Below are 24,480 nucleotides of genomic sequence, written 5' to 3'. Positions count from 1 at the left end.
ATTAAGACATTTGTTGCATTGAAAAAAAATAATGTTATAGAATTCGCAAAATTCCGTCTTTATCTAAAGATTCGACGGGAATATCAACTATATTTAACTTAAAAGTGGAATTTTTTTTGAGTAATAGTTTCTGTTTTAATAAAGCCTTTAAACCAAAAACAATCTGGTTTTCCTCAGATCTCTCAACGTTCAGCAATCTCTTGATATCACTAATATCACGAACGTCCACTTTATTAAAGCAAAAAAGAATTGAAGCCAAATTTATCGGTAACAGCAAAGTTACTGGGTTTCCAATAGTATCTAAAAATGGGCTACTCATTTCTATAATATGTATGCTTTGGTCTAATGACTTACCAGAACTCATACCTTCTGGTCCAGATAAGATTTTTTCCCACTTACTCTTGAGATGGCAGTCAGGAAACAATGGCTTTGTGGTTGGCAAAGAAAACGAATATTCGGCTCCTTTAAGATATGTTCCATAAAATTCACAATTAGTATCTTCCAAAGGCTCTGGCTTTTTAAATGTTTGTACAAATTGAGTTATCATATTTATAAGAGGTCGGCCAATCTTATTTGGTAACATATCGATTAGTATGCTATCAAAACTATTGAGTGTACTATATTCACTAATCCAAATATTTTGATAAGTGATCATTCTCTTTAATAATTTTGGTGCGTAATAACATTTTATAAATAATTCCAAATCTGGGGTATAATTTAATACTAACATCGATAAAGCATACGTTGTACTCATAAAATCTATTCTGAAGCCACATTTTGATCCACTCTCTAAAGTAGTGTCATAATAACTGTCGAGGACTACTAATAGACTCTCATAAAAAAGCTGTGCATTCTCTATTGATGCTTTAAAATTATTTCTTAATGCTTGTCTGTACTGATCGATAATTTTTGATGCAATGTTTGGGTGATCTTCCGTATCATTCTTATTCATTACAGATATCATTTGAGAATGTTTGAAATTAAATTTATTCTTATAAACTTCCAAGGAAGTGTCTTTTTCGAACTGTTTGTTATATTTTTCATGGTACATGCTTGATATTTTTGTTTCAAACGTATCGAACAAATCAATTTTATTCAACAGTTCATTCCAGTTATTATTTTCGAATTCCACTGATCTATACTTAAGCATATCGGCCAAAAATTGATTACTATTTCTTCTAATTTGGTAAAACCGGTATAAGATAGAGAGCGTTTCATCTGTCAATTTTGAATCTTTCAATAGGTTAATTAATGATACATTCTCATTTCGATCATTTTCTAAATATTTAATTAAATAGGGTTGTATTCCATCCCCATCTATTTGGTATATGTGATAAATTTTATCTCGTATTTGCTGTATTTTAAGTATCTTTATAATAAAACTGCTATCACAGTTTTCGTTGTTTTCAATCATGGAATTGATAATATTGTTGATTGCGAGTTCCAAAGCCTCAACAGATACTACTGCTACATCTTCTTGATTGGAAGACTTGAGGGATTCTATATATGTTATCAGCCTTGTATAGTTCAACAACGATGAATGTGTGGAGCATATATTATCATAATTCAAAATCTTTAACAAAATTACGTTCCAGATCATGGAAATATTTAAATTTAAATTAGTGCAAAAGATTTTTTCGATTTTCTTGGTTGAATTATCCAAAATAGATTTATCCTTTGAGAAGTAAATTAGAATTTCATTCTTTAGATCAAAAAACACATTGAAAATATCTAGGGAATTTTCGATGCCTTGCAAATTATCTGCATTTAGATTATTTGAATACCGTTTTACAATTAATGAAATTGAATCTATCACAACATTCCAAATATATTCATCAAATTTGTATTTGTTGTTTAGTTGAACGCTAATGTACCGTAATTTTTTCAAATGGTTAAAATAGTTACTACTTTTCTCATCAAAGAACAAGTTCTCCACAGTTTCAGTCCAAATATGCAATAAATAATCATTAGATTCCATTAAACTGATTAGCAATATGTCATGTTACATATGTCAGCTTGAATATTTATATAGGTAATCAGAATAAAATAACGTTTTATATATTTGTATCAATATGCCGTTCTTTTGTCATCATTTTTTTTATTTCCATGAATAAGTCATTTCATTTTTCGTCAATTTTCCCAATAAAACCAAATAAGAGCAGTATTAAACAGTATACATACACAAACATAATATCCTAAGTTCATAAATAAAGAGGGTAAGATACAATACAGGGTCAAAAAATGGATAATTCCGTCACGTTCGATGAACAAGAAGCTCAGGAACTCGCTGAACAGTTTAAAAAACAAGGTTATTTAGATAAACTGAAAAGAGATATATTGTCAAACCAGTTAGAAAAGGATGTTGGATCCACGGATCCCATAACATTTGAAGATTCAGTAAAGGAACATGTAAAGTTAATGGTCAATAAAATGGTTATGGAGGACGAAAATTTAATATTTAAGAATAGAGGTACCACAACGGCCTTAATAGAAACTAAGATGCTTAAGGATTATTATAAAATGTTGGATGGCGGTCCCGATAGAATTGATATAACAAACTACATCAAAGAAAAGTTAAAGGATCAAAATATGCATAATAATATACGACAGAGTATAGAACATTTATATAATGAAAAGGAAGGTTCCAAGAGTTGATTTTGGATGATTTATCTTCTGAAGGGCAAAATAATTGATAAGAACATATATGTGTGCTTAAATCACCAAAGTTAAAGTAGTGTTTATTTTATAACCTTCATTTAAAACTCTATTTTAGATCAAATGTGTAATTGAGTTAATCGATAGACGTCATATATCAACTGAAATCAAAAATTAATAGATTATTTTACACTAAAATATAGTCAAATCATGTTTTATTTAACCTCTAGTCGATTTCTATATGTAAAGTAAGGCGTCATTACCTCCATTAACCCAATTTTTTCTTCTCTCAAATTATAGTTCGTATGTTAGGTATACAATGAAATAATAACGCATTAAATGGATAAAAATTATACAGAATGTACCGTAAGTAATACTTTCTAGAAAGTTTCATTAACCATATGAAGCATTAAACCAACCATTATGCACTTGAGTGTATTTATTCTTTCTTTACGAGAATATACACAGTTTTTGAAACTGTTAGTTTTTGCATTTAATATTCAATTCAAAGTGAAGACATATAATTTATATTTAATGTTATTTGTGTGTAGAACAAAGATAAAATAGTCCCTATAACAAATGAACTGTCAGAAATTAAGAGTAATATGTACAACACTTAATTTCAATAGGTAAAGAACTACCTTTAAGCACAGTTATCATGAAGTGTGTTAAAATATGAAACAAAATATGTGGCAACATGAAACAAGTTAATCGCATTATAAAACAAAACATAATTCGAACCTCAATTGAGATCAGAATAAAACATATATAAAGACAAATAATTCTGAACTTACATTCTGAGTTAGATTCTATTCGTTCTGTAAATTATATACAATATAAAAAAATCATTTACAAATATAAGAGAAATATAACAATTATATTTTGCTTACCTAACATTAAAACTTAAGCTACACCATTCACCTCTATACCGAACACCTTTAATAATGAACGAATATAAGTCTACCACAGTATGTCTGCTTCAGCTCAAATTCAATAACAACAAAAAGGAATTTCAAAAAATATTTTAGATATTGCTGTTTTGAACAATCTAACATTTTTTAAAACTTTTAGAAATCGTACTCTAGGTAGCCAAGTTGGTTTAAGGCGCAAGACTGTAATCTTTACAAGATATCTTGAGATCGGGCGTTCGACTCGCCCCCTGGAGATTTTTTTTTAAATATTTAAAATGTGCAACATTATGTAAGAAGTAACCAATTCATTATCGTCAATGTAATACTGGAAAGGGTTAGAGTTGTTATTGAATTATGACACATAAAATGTATACTAAAGATTATATTCATATTATTTAGTTAAAAAATGTTGGAAACTAGTGAAAATAGTTTTTTGCTTCTGTTTGCTTTACATTAGTTTCACAATATATTAAATTTTAGAAGTTGGCTTCTATATCTTCTAGGCTTTTTTTCTATAACGTTCTTTAGAGAGACTTTTGAAGATATACTTCACTTTTCTTATCAAGATAAAATATAAAAATATATACCTCTGAAGTTTCATGTGAACAAACTAGATTGTTCATATAATCAATGTATTCTATATGTAACAAGGTATTAATAGTTTCCCAGATTTATGTGTTACTGCATTATATTTAGATGCTAATTTTCCACCATCATTTGTAGGTTGGCTCCATGCGATTGTCCATTTTTGATAGGATTTCCCCGGTAGCATATTATTTCTTGCAGTTTCCAATAATTTCATTGCAATTTTGTTACCTCTTTGTGATTTGCAAACCCATATCCTTGATATCCCAAGTTCAAATTTCGGTGTCACGTTGGGTACTAATTTCTTTGAATCATATAACATCCATTTACCTCTACCTTCATCCAGTTGTTCTATTGTTATAGCACTGACGGCTCTATCGTCCTTGATATATAGAAACGCTTTACCTTTACCATCCTCATTTACCCAGAATGAATTTTCATCGTGTGGTGCATGCAATTCATTATTTACTATATTCATCACATCTAACGTTGCATTAACTTCCTTTGGATGATCGGGTCTAATCATTACTATTCGTTCATTGGATGAGTGCTGTGAAGGTGGCGGTGTCATTGAATTTGTCGGTATAGAGACTACAGAACCCCAATTCTGGGACCATTTTCTACCTTTCAAATACGTGTCATGAAATGCTCGATGAGCCGTCGTATCTTCAATATTGGTAGGGGAGTAGGCCATCTCACATTTGGCACATTTAATCAATTTATTTCCATTGAGACCTCCCAATTGTAATCGAGATTGAGAGTATTTTTTTGAAGGTCGTACAGATTTCGATCTCTGTGAATTTCTAGGTTTCATATTATGCTTGGGGCATGCATACTTGCCTTATTTTTTTATTGATATCTTGTACTTTTTTTCTATATTTCTTCTCTGGATTCATTACACGTAAATTAAGAGTTTTTTATTAATGATGTATTTGGCGATTTTAGTTTTTTTTTTTTTTTTNNNTAACGCTTTTCAAATTTGAAGGGTGGTTTTTAAAAGAGCTGAATTATAGGTGTGATAAAATTCAAGATCAGTCAAAGAAAAATCCAGCTGACTAGAATTGTCGGAAATATATTATAAGAATGATAATGCCCAAGGTTATGATCTAATGATAGGTTCATCTCGCAACAACTTAATAATAGATTGGTTATACTACCGTCGAGTGAGTTTATAATCATGACAACGAGAAATTCAACATATATAAATGGAACAATATTTCATTAATCAATGTAATTGTTTCCATAATTTACTTTACATATTTATATATAAGGTATAAAAGATCAGACGACTATAACTTGATTTTATAATATAATAAAATTTGTTCAGTTAAATAGAAGATGTCTAATATTCAATTTTCCCATCAAGAATTGTCCTTCTTGTAAATACGATGAATTATATTAATTTAACATAAATTTGTTCCATTCTTTTTTAAACTGCGATCTTAAGACCTTTCTATATGTATATATCTATTTTCTTTTTTTTAAATAACCGGTACTATTCAGAGTCATCTAAATCAAACGAGAGAGATTATTAAATATTTTGATTTTTCTCGCGATGATACAATAATGCATGACTCAAGATAGAGTGCATAAATAAAAAGGCAAGACATATTTTAAAGAATAAAAGAGCAAGTTCAACTTCATTTGATGATATTAAAAAAATTCTATAGAGAATAAGGTAATTGAAACTGTAATTTTTGTTATCAATTGAACTTATTTAGTGTATCTAGTCAAAACCTCTTCACTATTCTCATCAAAATTATGCATTCTCATCATTCCCATTCTGGGGACTATATTGCACATGGTGTCGATCCTTTAGATGATATGATTCTCAAAGTAGAAAAGATGAAATTTCATACATATTGTTTAACTGAACATATTCCAAGAATAGAATCCGAATTTCTTTATCCAGAGGAAATCGACAATACTGATAGTAATAACGGTACTGATTCTTTGGCACAATTACAATTGAATTTCTCAAAATTCCTTGAGCATGCACAAAGAATTAAAGATTTACATAAAGAAGGTAAACCAAATATTATAATAGGTACTGAAATTGAAGCTTGTAATACAAATCATATTCAATATGCTAAAAAATTACTTTCAGAACATAAAGATCTGTTAAAATTTTGTGTTGGTTCTGTTCATCATATCAATGGTATACCAATTGATTTCGATCAGGAAAATTGGGATAATGCATTATCGTCATTCTCAAATAAAAACTTGAAACAAATGTTAATATCGTATTTCGAATCACAGTATGAAATGTTACAAGTTTTACAACCAAAAGTAGTTGGTCATTTTGATCTATTTAAATTATTCTGGCCTAATGATTTAAAGGTTAATTCTAAGACAGGTGATTGTAATGTATCCAATAATGATGTGGATATCATTACAATTACACCAATGACATATTTAAATGCATGGGATGATATCAGACAATTAGTGATAAGAAATTTAAAATATATTAATTCATATGGTGGTGCCATTGAAATTAATACATCGGCATTACGTAAAGGATTAGAAGAACCTTATCCAAGTTCTAATATTGGTGAGTTGGTCAAACAACATTGTCAAGGAAGGTTTGTCTTAAGTGATGATGCACATGGAATTGCACAAGTTGGTGTACGTTATTTAGACGCATTGCAATATATTACACAAACTTTACAGTTAGACAATATGTATTATTTGAAAGAAAATGGTGAGAATAGAACTGTGCAATTAGAGAAGATACCAATTGCGGAATTTGTCAACAATGAATTCTGGACATTACTGAAGGCAAACAAATAAATAAAATAATAGATATATAAAGATTAAGAATATAATATTGATAAGAGAATCATTATCCGTATATATATATATATTTACAAATACATCGTATCTAATGATGTATTAATGCCATTGTTCTCGTCTTCCTCTGTTTGTTGTTAATATCTCTATCTATATAGAATCATTCTATCCGAATACGTTTCGGGCAAAGCAACCCTCCATATATCCCGAAATTCAACTAAGAAACATTTTTGTTACCTACCGGTCACTTTGGTTCTCGCTTTCCTTCATTATGAATATTTTATTGCGCCTTTTTTCAATTGAAATCAGTGCTGCGTCGTATAACGTTACGTTGCTGCTCAACGGCAAAATGCGTTAACAAGAGAAGAACAGAAAAAAGGAGATGTGTATCATTTGTTACGATGTGAGGGGCCGGATATACATGCATCTATTCAATGGAACGTTTCTTAATATTGCGGAAATATATTATTTCTCTTTATAAAGCGTCATTGTTTGTTTGTTTGGCAGTGAAATAAAATATCGAAATCGTGGGAAGGCCGGCTATATTTGAGTACCTTTTAGGGTGAAAATATATACATTTACACACATAGTGAAAAAGAGAGAAAGTGGCAATTTCTTTTAAACTAGTCAAATAAGAATTATATTAAGTGCGACACTTTGCTTAGTCTATTATACTATAACTTAAGATACAACAAGAAGAAAACAGACTAGTGTCTAAAAGTTTGGAGTTTACAATATTGAAGTATACTCAATTCAATCTAATCTTCAATTTACTATTAAATTTATTTTACAAAAGCATAAATAGTGGTGATTCCCTCTATTCGTTTAACATATTTTATATTATTTTGAATCAATATAATAAAAATGGGTATCAATAATCCTCTCCCAAGAAGTTTGGGTTCAGAAACCAAGTATGTTTTTTTTTATTTCTTTCATTTAACGTGAATACGATTGATTTGTAGTCATTGAGAGAAATTGAAATAGGTAGGACGTATATGTATACGTATATCTGTTCTTTTTTTCATCTATTTGAAGGTTGTTATTGTTGTTTTATTCTATTATTTTTTACTAACATTACCAATTATCATATATGAATAAATTCTAAAATATGCATGTTTATTAATCTATAATAATTATTCATTTAGAATCAATTCATCCTTTCTTTGACATAGAAAAGCTGCAAAAATTTTATCGAGTTTTGTTAAACCTAATCAAGTATTTGGTGCAGATCAAGTCATTCCTCCTGATGTATTGAAAAAAGCTAAAGGTTTAGCTATAATTACTGTTCTAAAAGCAGGATTTTTATTCTCTGGGAGGGCAGGTTCCGGTGTTATTGTTGCAAGATTAGGTGATGGTACTTGGTCAGCTCCATCTGCCATTGCTATGGCTGGTGCAGGTGCAGGTGGGTTAGTTGGTATTGAATTAACTGATTTCGTCTTTATTTTAAATACACCGGAAGCAGTCAAATCATTTTCTGAATTTGGTACTATTACACTGGGTGGTAATGTCTCGGTCTCAGCAGGTCCATTAGGTAGAAACGCAGAAGCCGCGGCTTCTGCCTCTGCTGGTGGTGTCTCTGCAGTCTTTGCTTATTCTAAATCTAAAGGTTTATTTGCTGGTGTCTCTGTTGAAGGTTCTGTTATTGTAGAAAGAAGAGAAGCTAATAGAAAATTTTATGGCGATAATTGTAAAACTAAACAAATTTTATCAGGTAGAATTAGACCTCCACCAGAGGTAGATCCTTTATTCCGTGTCCTTGAATCAAGAGCATTCAATTATAGAACTCAAAACTACGACGATCAATATTCTGAAGGTAGTTTCTATAACGATATTCCTGATTCTTTCTCAGATATGTCCTCCAGAAGAAATGGTAGAGGAGGTAATAGAAGTAGAAGTAATTCATATTATGATGATGATGACTTTGATGATGATTATGACGATTTTGGATCTCCTGATCGTAATAGAAACAGTAGTAGAACTGGTGGTGTGTCTCGTAACGATTCTAGATACCGTTCCAGTGGTGGTGGTAATACGGGAGGAAGAACAAGAGGAAGTTATAATGGGTTTGATGATAATGACTTTGATGACCCAAGTGGTGCTAATGATTACTATGCTAGTCATAGAAGAACTGGTAGTGCAAATAATACTAATAATACTAATAATACTAATAGCAGCTACAATAATTCAAGATCACGTTGGGAAGATGATGTTTATGATCGTCGTGGTGCTGGCGGTCGTGATTCTCGTAGAGATGAGCATGGCGTTGATGACCTTTCAAATAGGTTCTCAAGATCCCGTATCTCTTCAGGTCCAGGTGGGTCGAGACGTTACTCAGATGAAAGACAAGATATTAAAGCTCCAGTATCATCTACAGGTTCTGAAAAGACACCAAAGGCTGTTGCATTGTATAGTTTTAAAGGTGAAGAATCAGGTGATTTGGCGTTTAGAAAAGGTGATGTTATTACAATCTTAAAGAAATCAGATTCTCAAGATGATTGGTGGACAGGTAGAGTTAATGGTAGCGAAGGTATTTTCCCAGCTAATTATGTTGAGTTAGTATGATTTTCAATAATAGGATTGAATCAATTCCTTTTATACCCTTTTTCTACTAAAGTAAACCAATGATGTATTGATGTTTTTCGCAATTCTGTTCACTTCTTTTTCAAGTTGAAACTTATTGAGAAAGTTTTATAACTATCAATCTAAAAATAAAAAAAATATAAAATTGCTTACAAGCAATTCATAATGAGTAATTAAAAAATTCACAGGGTATTATCAATTTGATAAATAGCCAAAAATAAAAAATAAAAATATAGAGAAATTTATTTATAGAATTGTATTTCTATAAACCCCCAATCATATTTTATAAATATATTTATAATATTGAGTCACCTCGTATAAGCCATCTAAAAATAATGTATTATTTTAAGTCAAGTAATTCGTATCTTTAAGAAGACAATTAGCATTATAAATTATGTTCTTTCGTATAGATTTATTTAAGAAATATATAGTAATTAATTTTTGTCGCTATGTAAATGTAAAATAATTGTCTTTTTTATTAATTGAACCATGAATACGGAGTGAGAATACTTTAGATCGTTATATTACCATAAAAGTTATTCATTCTTTTAATTCAGCTCTGACCAACATACCACCTATTAATCGATTATTCATGTATTTTATGAGTTGTAAGGCATCCTGGTGGGTTTTACAGTTAATTGCACCATTGAAAGTAATGGATTCCTTTTGATAAGATTCAATTTTGATATTTGTAAAGTTTATATCTTCTTGTAAGCATATTTGTTTCAAAAAGTTCTTATTGCAAAGAATACATAAGTTAGTTAGGAGTACGCTGTTATTAGTTTTTAAATGGCTAAATCTTTTTTTAACTACAAAATGTTGCACAATTAACGTTTTGTTGTAAAATTTCTCATTATGAAAATTTCTTAATAAAATGTCTCTTTGTTCAATTGAAATATTTCTGACATAAACCCAACACTGCTTCTGTCTAAGTTTTGGGGTTATCGAAAGTTCTTTATAAGAACGTAACGTAACGGGAAGAATTCCTTCAGTTAAACCCAATGGAAAATTCTTGATAACTATTGTATATTGAGGTTCTATCGATTTGCTATTCGTTGAAGATAAGTTCTCTTTAGAAGAATGAACCGGTATGGTTGCAAGGTTCCCAGTTTTAGTGTCTGATCTAGCCTTGATTGAAATGCCTCCTGTAGATGGATCGATAATGACTTCCTTTTCAAAATTAGTACTTGGAGTCTCTATGCGAACTTCTTCTTGATTTCTTAAATATTTCTCTGTAAAGATTGCACAACTTAGTCTAGTATCTTCTAATGACACACCATCAAACATGAGCACAACGTTTTTAGCGTCAACTTCATTAAAGTATGTAACATATGCCTTATTGTTCTCATTTTCCAATTTACATGACAGTATTTTACCAAATTTTCGAAATGTTTCAAAAAATATTCTAGTAGTTAGATTAAACCCACAAGCTGGAATATTCGAGAACAATACAGTAGACCCAATTGCAGTCCTATTTTTTATATCTCTCAGAGATGGCATTAACCTGATTTCTTTGGACATAATTTTTGTGTAATTTAGTTCTTCCATCGCTAACTCAGCATCATTCTTGTTTCCAAAATTTAAATATCCGTGACCCAATGATAACTTAGTAAATTTATTCATACATATTTTAGAGGAGATAAAAGATGAATATTTGGAAAATATTTTAGTCAAGTGACTCTCAGTAATTTGTGGATTTAAATCTCCAACGAATAAGGCTTCATACGATTCACAATTCAATCTACCACTTTTATTATTAAAGGAATATACAGTATCGAGATTCATTGGACCAGAGGTGTCTGATGAAGAATCTGTTACAGTTTCGGATGTTACTGAACCTTCATCTTTCCCGACGTAATGTGTATTGACTACCGTATTCTGTGGGGCACATAATTTGGTGGTGCTATGAGATAATGCAGAAGTTATGGACATGACAGTACAGTTAGAAATTTCTGGAGTATTGTGCAATTATTTAATCCAGTTATTAAGTTCTAATTTTATATATTAAAATTTTGCGCTATATTGTTTTTTATGTACATAACTACTTTCACGTTTATTTGTATTGCAAATTTGTGACGTCTTTTTATTTGAGAAACTAAATATACGGGACATTGAGTGGAAAATAAACCAATGTGAAATGGGAGCATTCAAATATTAGTTTTGAAAATATATATCATACACAATTTTAAATAGAACGATAGAAAAACAAATTTAAATATAGCAACAAATTAATTCGCCAATCTCTCAATTTTATCTTGGAATCAATAATATTTTCAATTGTTAGAACTTGTAGTCACTTGATCCAATTTTGGTTCAACTCTCAATAGATCCCTTCTCGGAATCAAATCTACTTTTGTACTGTTCATATTGTCAGTGATAGAATATCTAAGTCGATCGGGATTATTAAACTTTTCAAATGGTTCTGAAATGTTGTGGAACATTTGATTTGACGTTGGTAAATTAAATATATCTCTTGAATTACTCGAGTCACCTACTCGGGAAAATCGTTGAATGGTTTCTTCAACGGCTATGTCAATAGCCTCAGTTATATTAATATCATTTAAAAATGGATTATTTGATGATGTAGACGAAGATCTATTTCTGAAAGTACGTGGTGCAGATCTTACTATATCTTGAGATGAGTTAGGTGTGTGGCCTGGAACAGCTTCCATTATAGGCAAATAATGTGCCAATGAACTTGATCTAAACCTCCTTGGGTGATGCTCTTGTACAATTGTATTCACACTTGCTCTTTGCATAGTGTGATCTTCTTCCATATATGATGGTGGAGGTGGATTATGTGTTTCTGATCGATTCATATTTGTTTTATTACTTGGAATATTATCGACTTGTAAATTTGAATGGCTGTAGGAGTGAATACTGTTTGTGCTACATAATGTATAATTCCCCACGTTTGACATAATTTCATTTTGGTTCTGTTGTTGAATGTTCGTTTCATTAACCTGAGTATCTTCAATAGCAGTATCTAAACTTGAAAATTGCATTTCAGGCATAGTCTGACACGATGCATCACTCATTCTTCTATGATTAGATAAATCCATATCAATATCTCTTAATATATCCGTTGGAAAGAACTTATCGTCAACTGCTTCGTAAGGTAATAGATCTGGTGCAATATCCGAAGGTGGAGGTAACAATGCAGAATCTACGTCCAAATCGTTACAAAATCTTCTATCAAATACATGATTTTCATATTCTGGTGGGGACAGTAAATCATTTAATGCATTTACAGGTAATATTGATTCATTATCATATTGGGCAGATATTAAACCAACATGACCTGCTTGAAATATTGTTTCCTTTGGTTCATCAGTGGCATGTTGTTTTTTAATATCTTTTGTTATGCAAGTAAAATCTGTAGTTGATTTCATTCCTTTAACTTTTAAGGGAATAAATTCAGAAATGAATAATGTCACTGGAATGTTAGCTTTTAATCTTGATACGTGACCATCTGGATTTGTAAAATTAATAGAAAATTTGAATTTATGAGTGACTCTGACTTCACTAACTATTTGACAATCCTGAGTACATTTAGATAAATTTGCAGGGATTCTAAAAGGTACGTCAAGTTCCCATTTCTCTTGAAACTTATCATCATGCATCAATTTCACTAACATCTTTTCTGGGTTTTCCAATTTAACCCTTGCTACTACACGATCAACTTTCGAACGTATCCCTTTATAACAATATTCAGCGGTTTCATAAAGAGATATTCTAATGGCTCCCAATTTAATTTCACTTTTCAATGGAATAATAGATATGTTTATCGGAATTTTTGAACCAATAGCCAAAGTCTTTGCAGCGACTGACATCGAATAAAAAATTCTATCTGTCCAAGTATCTGAAACGTTTATCGTTTCAGAAATCTCTGGAATATCCGGTGTAATAGTTCTAATAATTCTTACGTATTTTCTGCAATATAAATCTGATTTCCCATTAGATCGTTCAATGATTGCTTCCAAATAATAACTTACATTTGTATTTGGTAATCCATCTATTGTTTCATTAATATCACCTGGTAATACGGATGTGAATGGAAATTCATACTTCCCTTTCAATAATGTATGTGATTTTCTTCTTTGAAATGGTAATGTTCCCGAATTACCATTATTATTATTAATTGAACTATTCGAACTGTTTCCTGTAGTTCTTAATGTTAATAATGAAGTAGTTGATTTTGGTCTTTTCATTTTCCCATTACTATTATAAGCCGAAATAATATTTGCTCTTAAATTCTTTGAATCTACAATGGGAGTCTTTGATTGATAATTTTTATATAAACTTTTAAAATATGATTCGATATTAAAATCATCCCATTTATGATGATATAACCATTTATCTACTGTTAATACTTTTAACCCAATCTGAGGATTTGCTGGTATTATCGGTACATTATAATTCATTCTACCAGTTAATCTCAGAGACACAGATTTCACTTTCACAGTCTCCGATGTTGTTAAAGTGATTACACCTGATAATAACACAGGTGCTGCATTCTCTGGTGGCCCTTTCAGTACGATGACTCCATCTTTTCCACTTTGAATTGTAATATCAATAGTCGGATCTTTATTATTAAACTGCATTTAATAAATTATAGTTATATATATATCTATCTATCTTTGATATGTTTTTAGTTTGTACTATTGGATGTATGATTAATGTACGATCAGGTTAGTATCAGGTAAGTAATCTCTTTAACTTTTTAAATTTATAATATAGGGTAACGTTCATATATATATGTATAAATATATATCTATATGAACTGTTTAAAAGTGGGCTGTGTATCTAAATTTGCAATGAATCACCAAAAGAGATATGAAAAAGCAACGAATGTTCGAAGGAGGGGTGTGTGGATATATTGCTTTAAATAATGTTTTATATTTTATATTGCGATTGATTATAACTTACTACCAATTATACGCGTGTGGCTGAGCATCCATCAGTTAAAAAAAAAGTGAAGGAATTCAAAAGTAATCAAAACCAAGTAATTGAACTATAAAATAATCTACAACAATGAAGAAAAGAGATAATTAAGAACAATATCAAAACAAAACAAAAAAAGAGTTATTAACAAGGCATATATTTCCAGTAAAGTCAAAAAATGACTATCGAACAATCAACAGCTAAAAAGACGAAACATTAGATCAACTTACAGCAATAATATCTTGACCTAACTGCGTATATTATATACTCCTTCGGAACGGTAGTCATAGCTTCATTATATGGTATAGTATATTGTATTATATTATATCAATAGTTACTAGCATTATATCCCTTGTTCGATAAACCATGATTTTATTGATTGAAGTTCAGTTGCTAGTAGTTAATATTGTTATTATGGGGGTTAATGTATAATGAATAGTGCCATACAGATATTGCACTCTACTATTAGTTTTTATTCACCCTCTTTCATGTACTTCTCCAGCCCTTTCTGAACCATATTCTCAATATTCTCAGTGTTTCGTCTGACGCTCACTTTTCCCAGAAAAATTCTCGGACATTCGGCCAATTTTATCCGAGTTTCCCGATTCACAATAACCTGGGAGAGCAAACCACGTACAAACAAACTACAAATCCAGAAATTAAATCCGGGGATGAAGAGGCACTGATATAACCAGCAGTTGCAGCAATTTAAATACAATACAATGCAAAGACCCCAGAAAGAGCTGTGCATATCCCCCGGGCCCCTGCGCTAAGTGTTCGTCAAAACCAACAATAGTTTATTATTATAGTGGGATATTGAGGTTATCTTATCGTTTATCCCACGTTATTCTTCAACTGCTCAATGAAACGTGATGAGATATTTCAATCTGTATATTCAAGGTCTTGGGTTATCTCCGTCCACTGCCAACAGCATTATTATATAGTATTGACACTACGACGAGATTCTTCTGTGGCTCTGGTCAGGCTATCTCCGGCTGGCAGTATTTAAGATTTTATGAGTGAGGGATTAGGGGCTAGGGGTTCAGTTGTTCAAAACAATTAGCTCGGCGGTTAGTTCTGACACACTTTCTAACTACATTGCTTAATGAAGGCGCGGAAAAGGTCATATGTACACTCTTCTTTAATCTATCGTACAGGGACAAAACAATCAATAATGGCTTATTTATCCAGTTTGTATTAGTTATTATTTATTTAGTTAATTAATGTAACAGATATAATTGAGATTGTAAAATACATTCTCCACCATTGATCGGATCTAATAAATATGTATAAAGGTTACCATCAGATGTTAATATCTTGATTCTCAAATATATCAATGATGTCTTATCTCCATCACCATCGTCATCTTCACATTCATCTTCATTCTTGTTATTACTATTGCTATTGTTATCTGCAGTTTCCGTAATCGGAACTTTATTAGACATATTGGTTGTGTTTTGCAACTGTATCAGTTGTGATTTGTTTAATATGATAGGTCTGGAATCAATATCAATTACACTAGAATTTCCACGTTCTTTAATTTTATCTATTTGAAATTTACACCATGCAAAATGTCTTTCTGTAATAATCTTAATCCTATCTTTATTGTCTATATTATCTCCAATAAATAATTGATTAAATCGTTTATTAGCTTCTCGAGTTAGTTTTTTAGAGGATTTCTTAATTAATCGTGACATTGAAGTCTTTTTATTTTTTTTACTAATGCTACTAGTAGATGTCGAACTTGGTATAGTATCTAATACAATATGATCTTGCTCATTTGTCTCTTTAACACTTATATTGCTATTCACTTCAGATTCTTGTAACATATTGATATCGTATGGTTGTAATTCAAATATATGAATAGTATTACTACTACTAATCACTACCAAAAAATTATTTCCTTGAGAAAATTTCATACTTTGTATTGTACTTCTATAACTACCACGACGGAATTCTTTTATCTTTTGTCCATTCATTGTATTAAAAATTCTAATAATTGTACCTAATTTAGACGCTGTAGCAATTAATGAACCATTTTCATTCATAGTTATACATTGTATTCCATTCTCATGAGCTTCAATGACCATTAATGGTCGTAATAACATCATATCAAATACTATTATATCTCCTTCCTTCATTACTTCATCTTCATCATCATAGTCATCTTCGTTATCATCTATTACCCCTGTTTCACCTCCTATCAAATTACTCTCTGTTACGGGTGGTTCAAACGTACTCTTCCCACTGCTATTAGATAGTTTCCGACCACTGTTTCTTCTCTTTCGACGAGTGGAATATGTTGGATATATTAATAGATTGGAATATGGTGTACCCATGGATACTGAAATTAATCCATTCAATTTACGAAGGTTCTTAATAATATGCAACAATTTCATGTTTGTCAAATTATAAATGTATATTTCATTCGTTAGCGATACTACCATTCGATCTTTATTCACTTGCACATTAGTTATTGTATCCGAATATAATAAATGACATATCATTCGAGAGGTTTCAATATTGAATAGTTTCAATTCTCTTGGTGAAAATTTTATATCTTCTCCTAATCCGACTAAAACAACCAACGACGATTCAAAATACAGCTGCACTTGAGAGTATGATCCCTTGGGATCACTATATTGCGTATCCAAAGTATCAGCATTGATGATTTTGAAACCACAATTGTCGTCGTTCACTAAACAGATACTCGTTCCTGTTTGATTGAAACTGATATATCTGGAATGTTTTCTAACTTCAGAGCCCATCAGAACAATAAAAGTTTATTGCACAAGAACAAATATTTTTGGATAGATAAATATATATATATATATATATATTGGAATAACGTTTTTTTAATAGTTACATCATTTTCTTCTCACTTACTTCATTACGTTAATCTATAACGGCTGTTCTTACTTTAATGTGCTTTGAATATCCCTTTTTGAATAACCCCCATGGGACCACGCTTAGACATAAAAAACAAAAAATATCTTTAAATCTGTGAAGATGTAAAACAATTTGTACGCGTTATTGTTCCTATGCAACAACTTGCCTAGACGTATGACTAAATTTGTTGCATAATATTTATAACACACACACACGCATATATACCCTTATAATGTTAATTAAGAATTATATGGTTAAGAATGTTCTAACCATTGTAACAAATTAATAAACCATTAGTTTAATTTGTCTCTTGAAACCATGGATCAGGCACCATTAAAATATATCTCTCCATGGCCTCTCTAAAACGGTTCTTATATTGCCTTGGAGTAACCACCGTTGGCTGTTTAACAATGCTACTACTTCCAACACCAACTAAACCTTTCTCCTTGACCCAACTCTCCAGTTTTTTGTCCCACGTGAACGTTCTAATGAAATCAATGATCCCTACGACCAACGTGTAATTATCATTATCAATCCCTATCACCAGAGAATAATCCATGACGTTCATCTTAGCTAAGAATAGCGTGTCATTCCATAAAGACGCTCTTAATAATTTTTTATCATATTCTCGAACATGAATGGGTGATTCATATATATACTCAACCATATTTTCATCAAGTAAAACTTCATTTTCTTTGCCCGTCTGTTCAACGTGTCTATTTCTCATGGACCCTTTAAGATCAAATATTCTACTTGTTTTCTTTTCATAGAATAAATTTTCCATAATAATAACATCCATTTTATAACTCTTTGCACCAGACAGAGAATTTTTCACTTGAATTTGATAGAACCCAAATACTTTAGCCAACGAGGTCGGCAAATCATGGAACATCGCTTGAGCCATATATTCAAAATAGCTTGGAGCAAATTTAATAAACGCATCCAATTCAGAATGAGATAACTCCTTTATCACAAATCTATCATCAAGGGTCTTTAAAAATCCACTACCACTTTTACCCCCACTTGAATCCCATTTAACACATCTTGATAAACTTTGAATGAAATTATCCCCACAATTACATATTCTTCTGAACGCATCAAAATGTTCCGTAAAGAAAATTTTACATGACATAACAGTCAATTCATCTTCAAATTGATACCTCAAATGAACAGCTGTTTTCTTAGTCATGAATGACTCTAATGTTTCTGATTCATTATCTAAGGGTTGGCTAGTTGAAGGAGTTGCGGTATTTTCATTTGAATTATCCTCACCATTTGTTGTAATTAAACCATCTGTGGTCACTCTAGAGGTAGACTCTTTGTCTGATACTTCCTTTCCAAGGGCCTCTAAAACCTTTTCGTCATTCGTGTGATTAGTTTGCAATTCTGCTAAAACCGCATCATCACCAAGTTTCTGTTTATGTTGACTCTCCATCTTATTGATTTTTGTTCTATAATCTCTTGTGTTCAAGCAAAATGCAATAAGTGAACTTGGTTCGTCCTCACGAATAATAACATTGTTGTCAGAAAATACATGTTCTGTAGAAGAGGTAGGGTATGATAATGGATTCCATAGGGATGATGACCTATCAGCCCAAAAATTTGTTAGTGCTTTCATTAATAAATTCTTTTCGGGAGCTGGCGTAGAATCATCTTTGACTACAATTGTAGGAGTCGTAACAGGAGGTAAAGGTTCAGCAGTTGCACTATCAGTCACTTTGTCCGCAAACTCAATTACATGATCTCCATCCTTTGCTTTTAACATATCATCTTTCTTTAAGAGATGCTGACCCCATTGAGATATCGAATTTTCTAATTCGTTCTCCAAATTTTGATTCAGTTGCTGCGTAGGTGATGACCTATCACCCAATTGGATTCCATTTTTGTGATTAATGAAATAATCGGCAAGGTTATCCTTTGTAATATCATGTAAAGGTTCATCGACAGCATCGTTGACATCCTTATAAATTTCTACTATCGGTGATATCGATTGTGGTTTTAGACCGAGATACTTGGTCATATTCAACTTCCTACGCTGTAATTCTCGTTGCAACTCAAATTCCTTAGATATTGCATCCAAATGCATTTGGTCGAAGAAATTGGCTAACTTTGTAACATTATTATGTTTGGATGGGTTAGAATAAGAACGACCATCTATGGTGTTATTTGGATTGACTAATGGTGATGGCATATGTGCCTTGTAAAGAGTATGAGTTGTTTGATTGTCTATTGTTTGAGTATCTGCTGAATCAGTATCAATTGCGAAGGTTGTGCTAAAATCTGGTTTTGGCAGGGATATTTTGTCCCCCAGTACTGTATTTGGTTTATCTTCACGATGTTCTCGTTTTTCTTTTCCTTCTTCCTCTTCCATTTCATGTTCTTGCTCCGATCCTCTATCTATAATGTTTTTGGATTCTCTGAAGTTGGATGACCCCAACGAAGAAATACTATTTTTCCTATCGCTGTTTTCATCAGAGAATAATTTTTTTAATTGATTTGTAGTGATACGAGAAATATCTGTCTCTGACGGTAAAAATGTCTTACCAAAATAGTTGAACTCAGAATCCCAGGCCAAAGCATTGTCATATAACTCTTTGACTATGCTATTCAATTTTAAATGTGAGTCACCTGGAGTTTCTCTGTATATTGTTTCCAAGTCATCGAATAATATTTTCTTCTCTGTCTCTGATTTTTCTTTCAAATTTATTATAATTTCTTCTCCTGATTGGGTTTTCTCGTCTGTCAAGCTGTCCAGTTTAATTCTCTCTAGCCTATTAGTGACACTTTCATAGAACATATTTATCTTATCTAGTATTTGATAGTATAGTTCAACTTTCATCTTTATATCAACTTTTGGTTTCCAATTTATCTTTGGAGGAGGGGTTAGTAATTCATATAGTTCAAGATCCGAATATTCCATCCTTACAACTAAATCATTATAACCAAAATATTTCACATGGTCCTTAGTAAAATCATGTTCACATTTTCCAATATCGGATAGACTTCCTTTTTTACTCCAAAACATTACCTCTAGGTATTTCCCAAATGAATAATTCCATGTTTTTTCACTCAATTGAAGAATAGGTGTAGAAGTACCACATTTTTTGCAATAGCTCCATGTAAGAATGACATTCTTCAGTTTTGGGAGTTTGGTTTGAAATTTTTCAATAAGAACGTCAACTTTCCCACTGCCATGAACATAACTTCTATAGTGATCAAATAGAAGTCCATTACAACCACCATCACATGGATACCAAGCTGTGGAAACGACATTTTCTATAAATTGGCCAATTGAGATGTCAGTGTCCCAAAAATAATCAATAGTAACAAGCTGCGGGTCAATACATGGCGTGGCTGTTTTTGTGGAAACCATGGAATATAATACAGTAATCGACTGGTGTGAACCTGTACCCAAAAGATTACTGGATAAAGAATATGATACCTCCCATTGACGACTTTTCCTTTGGAATTGTAACTTTAAGTCGTTTATATCCTTTTCCAAAATGAATTTTGAAATATATTTGACATCCGTGAGTGTCAAAGTAGACTTTATATCTAAGTCCGTAAGTTTATTTACATCATTCATCGCACCATCGTCGTTAAGTTTTTCATATTCTAGCATTCTATTTTGAATATCGTTTTCGATATTTCTTGCCCTTGTTAGAAGGAAAGGGATGGGGAATTCTACGGTTGGAGATACCGTAAGTATTCTCTTGTTTAGTTTTATTAAAAAATCGGAAAAATATCCTGTGCATATGGTCGTTTCTTTTTCAATCTTTTGCTTCAAATAAAAGTCGGTTGACAACTGAATAAAATTATCATTGAAAAAAGAACTTTCTAATTTTAAAGAAAATTCGACATACACCATAAATTCGACAACGTGTTTAATTTTTCTCAAGTTATCAGCATTGTCACCTCTTAATAAGATTGTCCCCCCTAGGGATGAATTACAGCCGCGAAGGAAGGTATATGTTCTGCTAATGTTTCCATAAATATAAGTTTTGACCTCGAACGATGAGCATTCTCCCATCTTGACATTAGATGCCAATTTATCAATGGATATAGCTATGTCAGCCTCTGTTAGTCTTGCTATTCTTTCAATGACTTGGGGTTTCATATTAAATTGGACAACTATACCGGCATTATGGAGTAATTGCAATGCATAACCACTGACATTAGCACCTGCAAATATAATATCTGGATTTAATGAAGTTATTCTTGAAATCAATTTATTTAGGTATTCTTTCTCCTGTGAAAACACAGATTCTATACTTAAGAATTGATTTTCGTTTCTTTGATATTCTAGAGGAAACATAACCAATAGTATTCTTGGATTATCGACATATCTTGGCATCCCTTTTATTGGAAGTGCTTTAGCAAATACGATACCATCAATGTACTCTGAATCAGAAATTGAACCACCTGTGATTCTTTTTATTTTGACATATTTCTGTCTGTAATCCAACGTGTTAGAGTCCCTAGCACTAAGTGTGATATTTTGAATATTTTCAAGGGCCATATTTTCCAATATATCGAGCCATTTATCCGTCTTTGTTATATCCTGATCATTAAGCACTTGTATTAGTAATTCTTTGAAGTGTAATGTAGCAACTTCATTTAATGCATTTTTATTACCTTGGTGATATCTAAGTCCTGATATACTAGATAATCTTTTCCACTGATTAAAAGTATTAGACTTTCCACTATTATGTTTTGATGAAATCAGTAAAGAATTAGATAACGAATTTGGGGTTGTTTGGGGTTTCGAATATTGTAATCCCGAGAGATTCATATTGGATATACGATCCAAATTGGTACCTTCAGCGGTCTCAGATGATTCATCATCGTTTTTTTCATCAGTTACAGAAGTAATATCTGGAAACTTACTTAATGCAAATTCAGATGAATCATTATCACTCACAACTGATAATAAGTTTGGAGTACTGTGAGTCAACAAATTAATATCTCTATAGACATTAACAGTTCCTATTTTACTTTTACTTTTCCTTCTGCTTCTCATACGTTGTAAAGAAGCTTGTGCTCTTTGGAATGATCTGGTTGAATTTCTTGTAGATCTGATAGGATTGTCTGAGTGTACAGCGCCATTCAAAGAGGAATATATCGACATTGTTCCCTCATCTTCCCTCGTTTCATCGGATGGTAATCTAATTTCTGGGTTTTGATTGTCAGGATCTGCAAATTCATGGTCTAATTGTTTATTGTTATTATTTTGACCGTAATTGAACTTAAATTTAAAATTTTTATTGGTCAAATTTTCAATGATATTTTTGGCATGATCTGTAGTTTGTCTCTGCTCATTATCGTGAAGTGTCGTTACAGATTTCTCATCCAGGGGAGCCGATGTAGCCGATGTTACATAATTGAATATCGATCTTCCTAATCTACTTGTGCTTGGTTTATTTCTCACATGATAAGGTTGATGATAACTTGCTTCCCCTTTATTTGATATATTTCCATTCTTAAATGGAGAAGATGCAGGTGTTCTTAGTATATTTAAATCTCTTAAAGTGTATGTATCTCGATTGTAGGTGTTATGGTTACTTGGACTAACTAGTTTCATCACGTTAGGGAGCCCATGGTTTACATTTACATTGTTATTTGGGGATATCACTTGTTTATTTCTCCCTACGTTATTCTTAAATGATATCTCTAGGGATTCACCCTGCCTTGTAGCAGGGATGGCCATCTTTGGTGGTGGTGGTGGAGTAGATACAAATAATTTAGAATCTTCTCCCGAAGTCATTATACTTTGGACATCATCATTATTCAACAATAAGACCTCTCTCTGTTTCCTACTGGTTGATAATTCAGTTGGGTGTTCTGAACCATCACGTTCTTCATTTATGGATGTCATAGAACGGCTGATGTTGTTATATTCATTATCGATATCGTTTCTTAATAAAGAATGCTGATGGTCTATTACTTGTCCAGATATATCTACAATGTTATCTTCATCCTCATCACTAGAGTCTTCGTAGTTATTAGCTTGCTCGAAACAATTATGACAAACTCTCATATTTCCGGAGAAACCAAATTTCTCTGCAGGTATTTGAAGGGTACAAGAACTGCAAAATATTTGGCCACAAATTCTACAATGATGTTTCCTTCTAAATGTATTAAATGGTTTCCCGCAAGTAAAACATTCCTTTGAACTTTCATCTTTCATCCAGTATTCCTTAGATAAAACGTTTTTCGTTGCTTGTTTTGATTTCCTGTTATCATTATAGAATCCGAATAAGAAACTTCTTGACAAAGATGTTGTCATTGATGATGACCTACTTATAGAAGATTCTGCATCATTCATTGAATAATTCAAAGTATTATTTTTCTTATTTGACGCTATTGGAATAGCTTTAACTGTGGATTTTGATGCATACGTACTTGATCTTTTCAAATTTTTATCATTATTTAAGGTAAAAGTCAAAGATTTGTGTTTATTTTGTTGTTCCATTGGCATTATTGGTGATGAATCTCTCATCGATGGTATACGTGCCGCCATAGCAGGTGAAAATGTTCTTGGAATAACTAGATTTTCAGGTCCATTATTATTATTATTGTTGTTGTCATCTTCTCTAATCTTTCGTAGATCAATCAGATTATCTATTTGGTTTTGTGCTGTTGTTGCTGTTGTTGTTGTTGTTGTTGTTGCAGTAGCAGTTGTAATTGTCGTTGGGGCTGCTGTACTCTTTTGAGAGGTATTATCCAAGAAAATCTTATTTGGAACAGTAATATTACTTAGTACAGGGTTAGTATCTATAGTTGTAGTTGATTTCAAAGGGATCACTATGGGTCTTCCAAGAAATTCTGGTTTTTCTATAGATGATAATGTATTAAATTGATTTGATTGTTTGTTTGAACTCGTATCGGATTGTATTGAATTCCCATCTTTGGATATATTCTCATTACTCATGATAATGATTGAAATCGATATGAAGTTCTGTTAATATTTTATAAAAATAGTTTTTTGTACGGTTTATGTCATATAAAAATTATCGATGATCTATATTTGTTTATATATATATATATATGCCATAGATTATATAATAAATAAATAAAATAAAATTACAGTGGGGGTAAAGGGCAGGAATTTCGCATCGCTCAATGA

The 24,480-nt window shown here is 31.6% G+C and overlaps 9 protein-coding genes and 1 non-coding gene across 10 annotated transcripts; 4 read left to right on the top strand and 6 right to left on the bottom strand.

The window, feature by feature from the left end:
• Nucleotides 1–34: 34 nt before the first annotated feature.
• KABA2_04S08602 (uncharacterized protein) lies at nt 35–1,978 on the bottom strand (the record flags this gene model as incomplete). The annotated part of the gene is made up of 1 exon (XM_041550449.1): nt 35–1,978. The coding sequence occupies one exon, from the start codon at nt 1,976–1,978 to the stop codon at nt 35–37; it is 1,944 nt and encodes a 647-aa protein (XP_041406383.1).
• Nucleotides 1,979–2,241: 263 nt separating this feature from the next.
• Nucleotides 2,242–2,655, top strand: SHG1 (Shg1p; the record flags this gene model as incomplete). The annotated part of the gene is made up of 1 exon (XM_041550448.1): nt 2,242–2,655. The coding sequence occupies one exon, from the start codon at nt 2,242–2,244 to the stop codon at nt 2,653–2,655; it is 414 nt and encodes a 137-aa protein (XP_041406382.1).
• A 1,079-nt stretch (nt 2,656–3,734) lies between these two features.
• KABA2_04S08558 lies at nt 3,735–3,821 on the top strand. Its single transcript is given in 2 exon segments — nt 3,735–3,774; nt 3,785–3,821. It is a non-coding gene; the product is annotated as a tRNA-Tyr (tRNA).
• Nucleotides 3,822–4,203: 382 nt separating this feature from the next.
• ECO1 (Eco1p) lies at nt 4,204–4,965 on the bottom strand (the record flags this gene model as incomplete). The annotated part of the gene is made up of 1 exon (XM_041550447.1): nt 4,204–4,965. The coding sequence occupies one exon, from the start codon at nt 4,963–4,965 to the stop codon at nt 4,204–4,206; it is 762 nt and encodes a 253-aa protein (XP_041406381.1).
• A 947-nt stretch (nt 4,966–5,912) lies between these two features.
• On the top strand, nt 5,913–6,941 carry HIS2 (histidinol-phosphatase; the record flags this gene model as incomplete). Its single annotated transcript, XM_041550446.1, has 1 exon — nt 5,913–6,941. The coding sequence occupies one exon, from the start codon at nt 5,913–5,915 to the stop codon at nt 6,939–6,941; it is 1,029 nt and encodes a 342-aa protein (XP_041406380.1).
• An 864-nt stretch (nt 6,942–7,805) lies between these two features.
• LSB3 (Lsb3p) lies at nt 7,806–9,503 on the top strand (the record flags this gene model as incomplete). The annotated part of the gene is made up of 2 exons (XM_041550445.1): nt 7,806–7,852; nt 8,138–9,503. 2 exons carry the CDS (start codon nt 7,806–7,808, stop codon nt 9,501–9,503), a joined length of 1,413 nt encoding a protein of 470 aa, XP_041406379.1.
• Nucleotides 9,504–10,061: 558 nt separating this feature from the next.
• Nucleotides 10,062–11,453, bottom strand: PES4 (Pes4p; the record flags this gene model as incomplete). Its single annotated transcript, XM_041550444.1, has 1 exon — nt 10,062–11,453. The coding sequence occupies one exon, from the start codon at nt 11,451–11,453 to the stop codon at nt 10,062–10,064; it is 1,392 nt and encodes a 463-aa protein (XP_041406378.1).
• A 341-nt stretch (nt 11,454–11,794) lies between these two features.
• Nucleotides 11,795–14,125, bottom strand: KABA2_04S08448 (arrestin C-terminal domain-containing protein; the record flags this gene model as incomplete). The annotated part of the gene is made up of 1 exon (XM_041550443.1): nt 11,795–14,125. One exon carries the CDS (start codon nt 14,123–14,125, stop codon nt 11,795–11,797), a length of 2,331 nt encoding a protein of 776 aa, XP_041406377.1.
• A 1,560-nt stretch (nt 14,126–15,685) lies between these two features.
• KABA2_04S08426 (uncharacterized protein) lies at nt 15,686–17,233 on the bottom strand (the record flags this gene model as incomplete). The annotated part of the gene is made up of 1 exon (XM_041550442.1): nt 15,686–17,233. The coding sequence occupies one exon, from the start codon at nt 17,231–17,233 to the stop codon at nt 15,686–15,688; it is 1,548 nt and encodes a 515-aa protein (XP_041406376.1).
• A 419-nt stretch (nt 17,234–17,652) lies between these two features.
• FAB1 (1-phosphatidylinositol-3-phosphate 5-kinase) lies at nt 17,653–24,285 on the bottom strand (the record flags this gene model as incomplete). The annotated part of the gene is made up of 1 exon (XM_041550441.1): nt 17,653–24,285. One exon carries the CDS (start codon nt 24,283–24,285, stop codon nt 17,653–17,655), a length of 6,633 nt encoding a protein of 2,210 aa, XP_041406375.1.
• Nucleotides 24,286–24,480: the final 195 nt, after the last annotated feature.

The sequence above is a fragment of the Maudiozyma barnettii genome, assembly GCF_903064755.1.
Source record: "Maudiozyma barnettii strain CLIB 1767 genome assembly, contig: KABA2_04, whole genome shotgun sequence".
In the NCBI taxonomy this organism is placed as follows: Eukaryota; Fungi; Ascomycota; class Saccharomycetes; order Saccharomycetales; family Saccharomycetaceae; genus Maudiozyma; species Maudiozyma barnettii.
The sequence above is the reverse complement of the archived record's forward strand: the minus strand, read 5'-3'. Positions and strand labels throughout refer to the sequence as shown.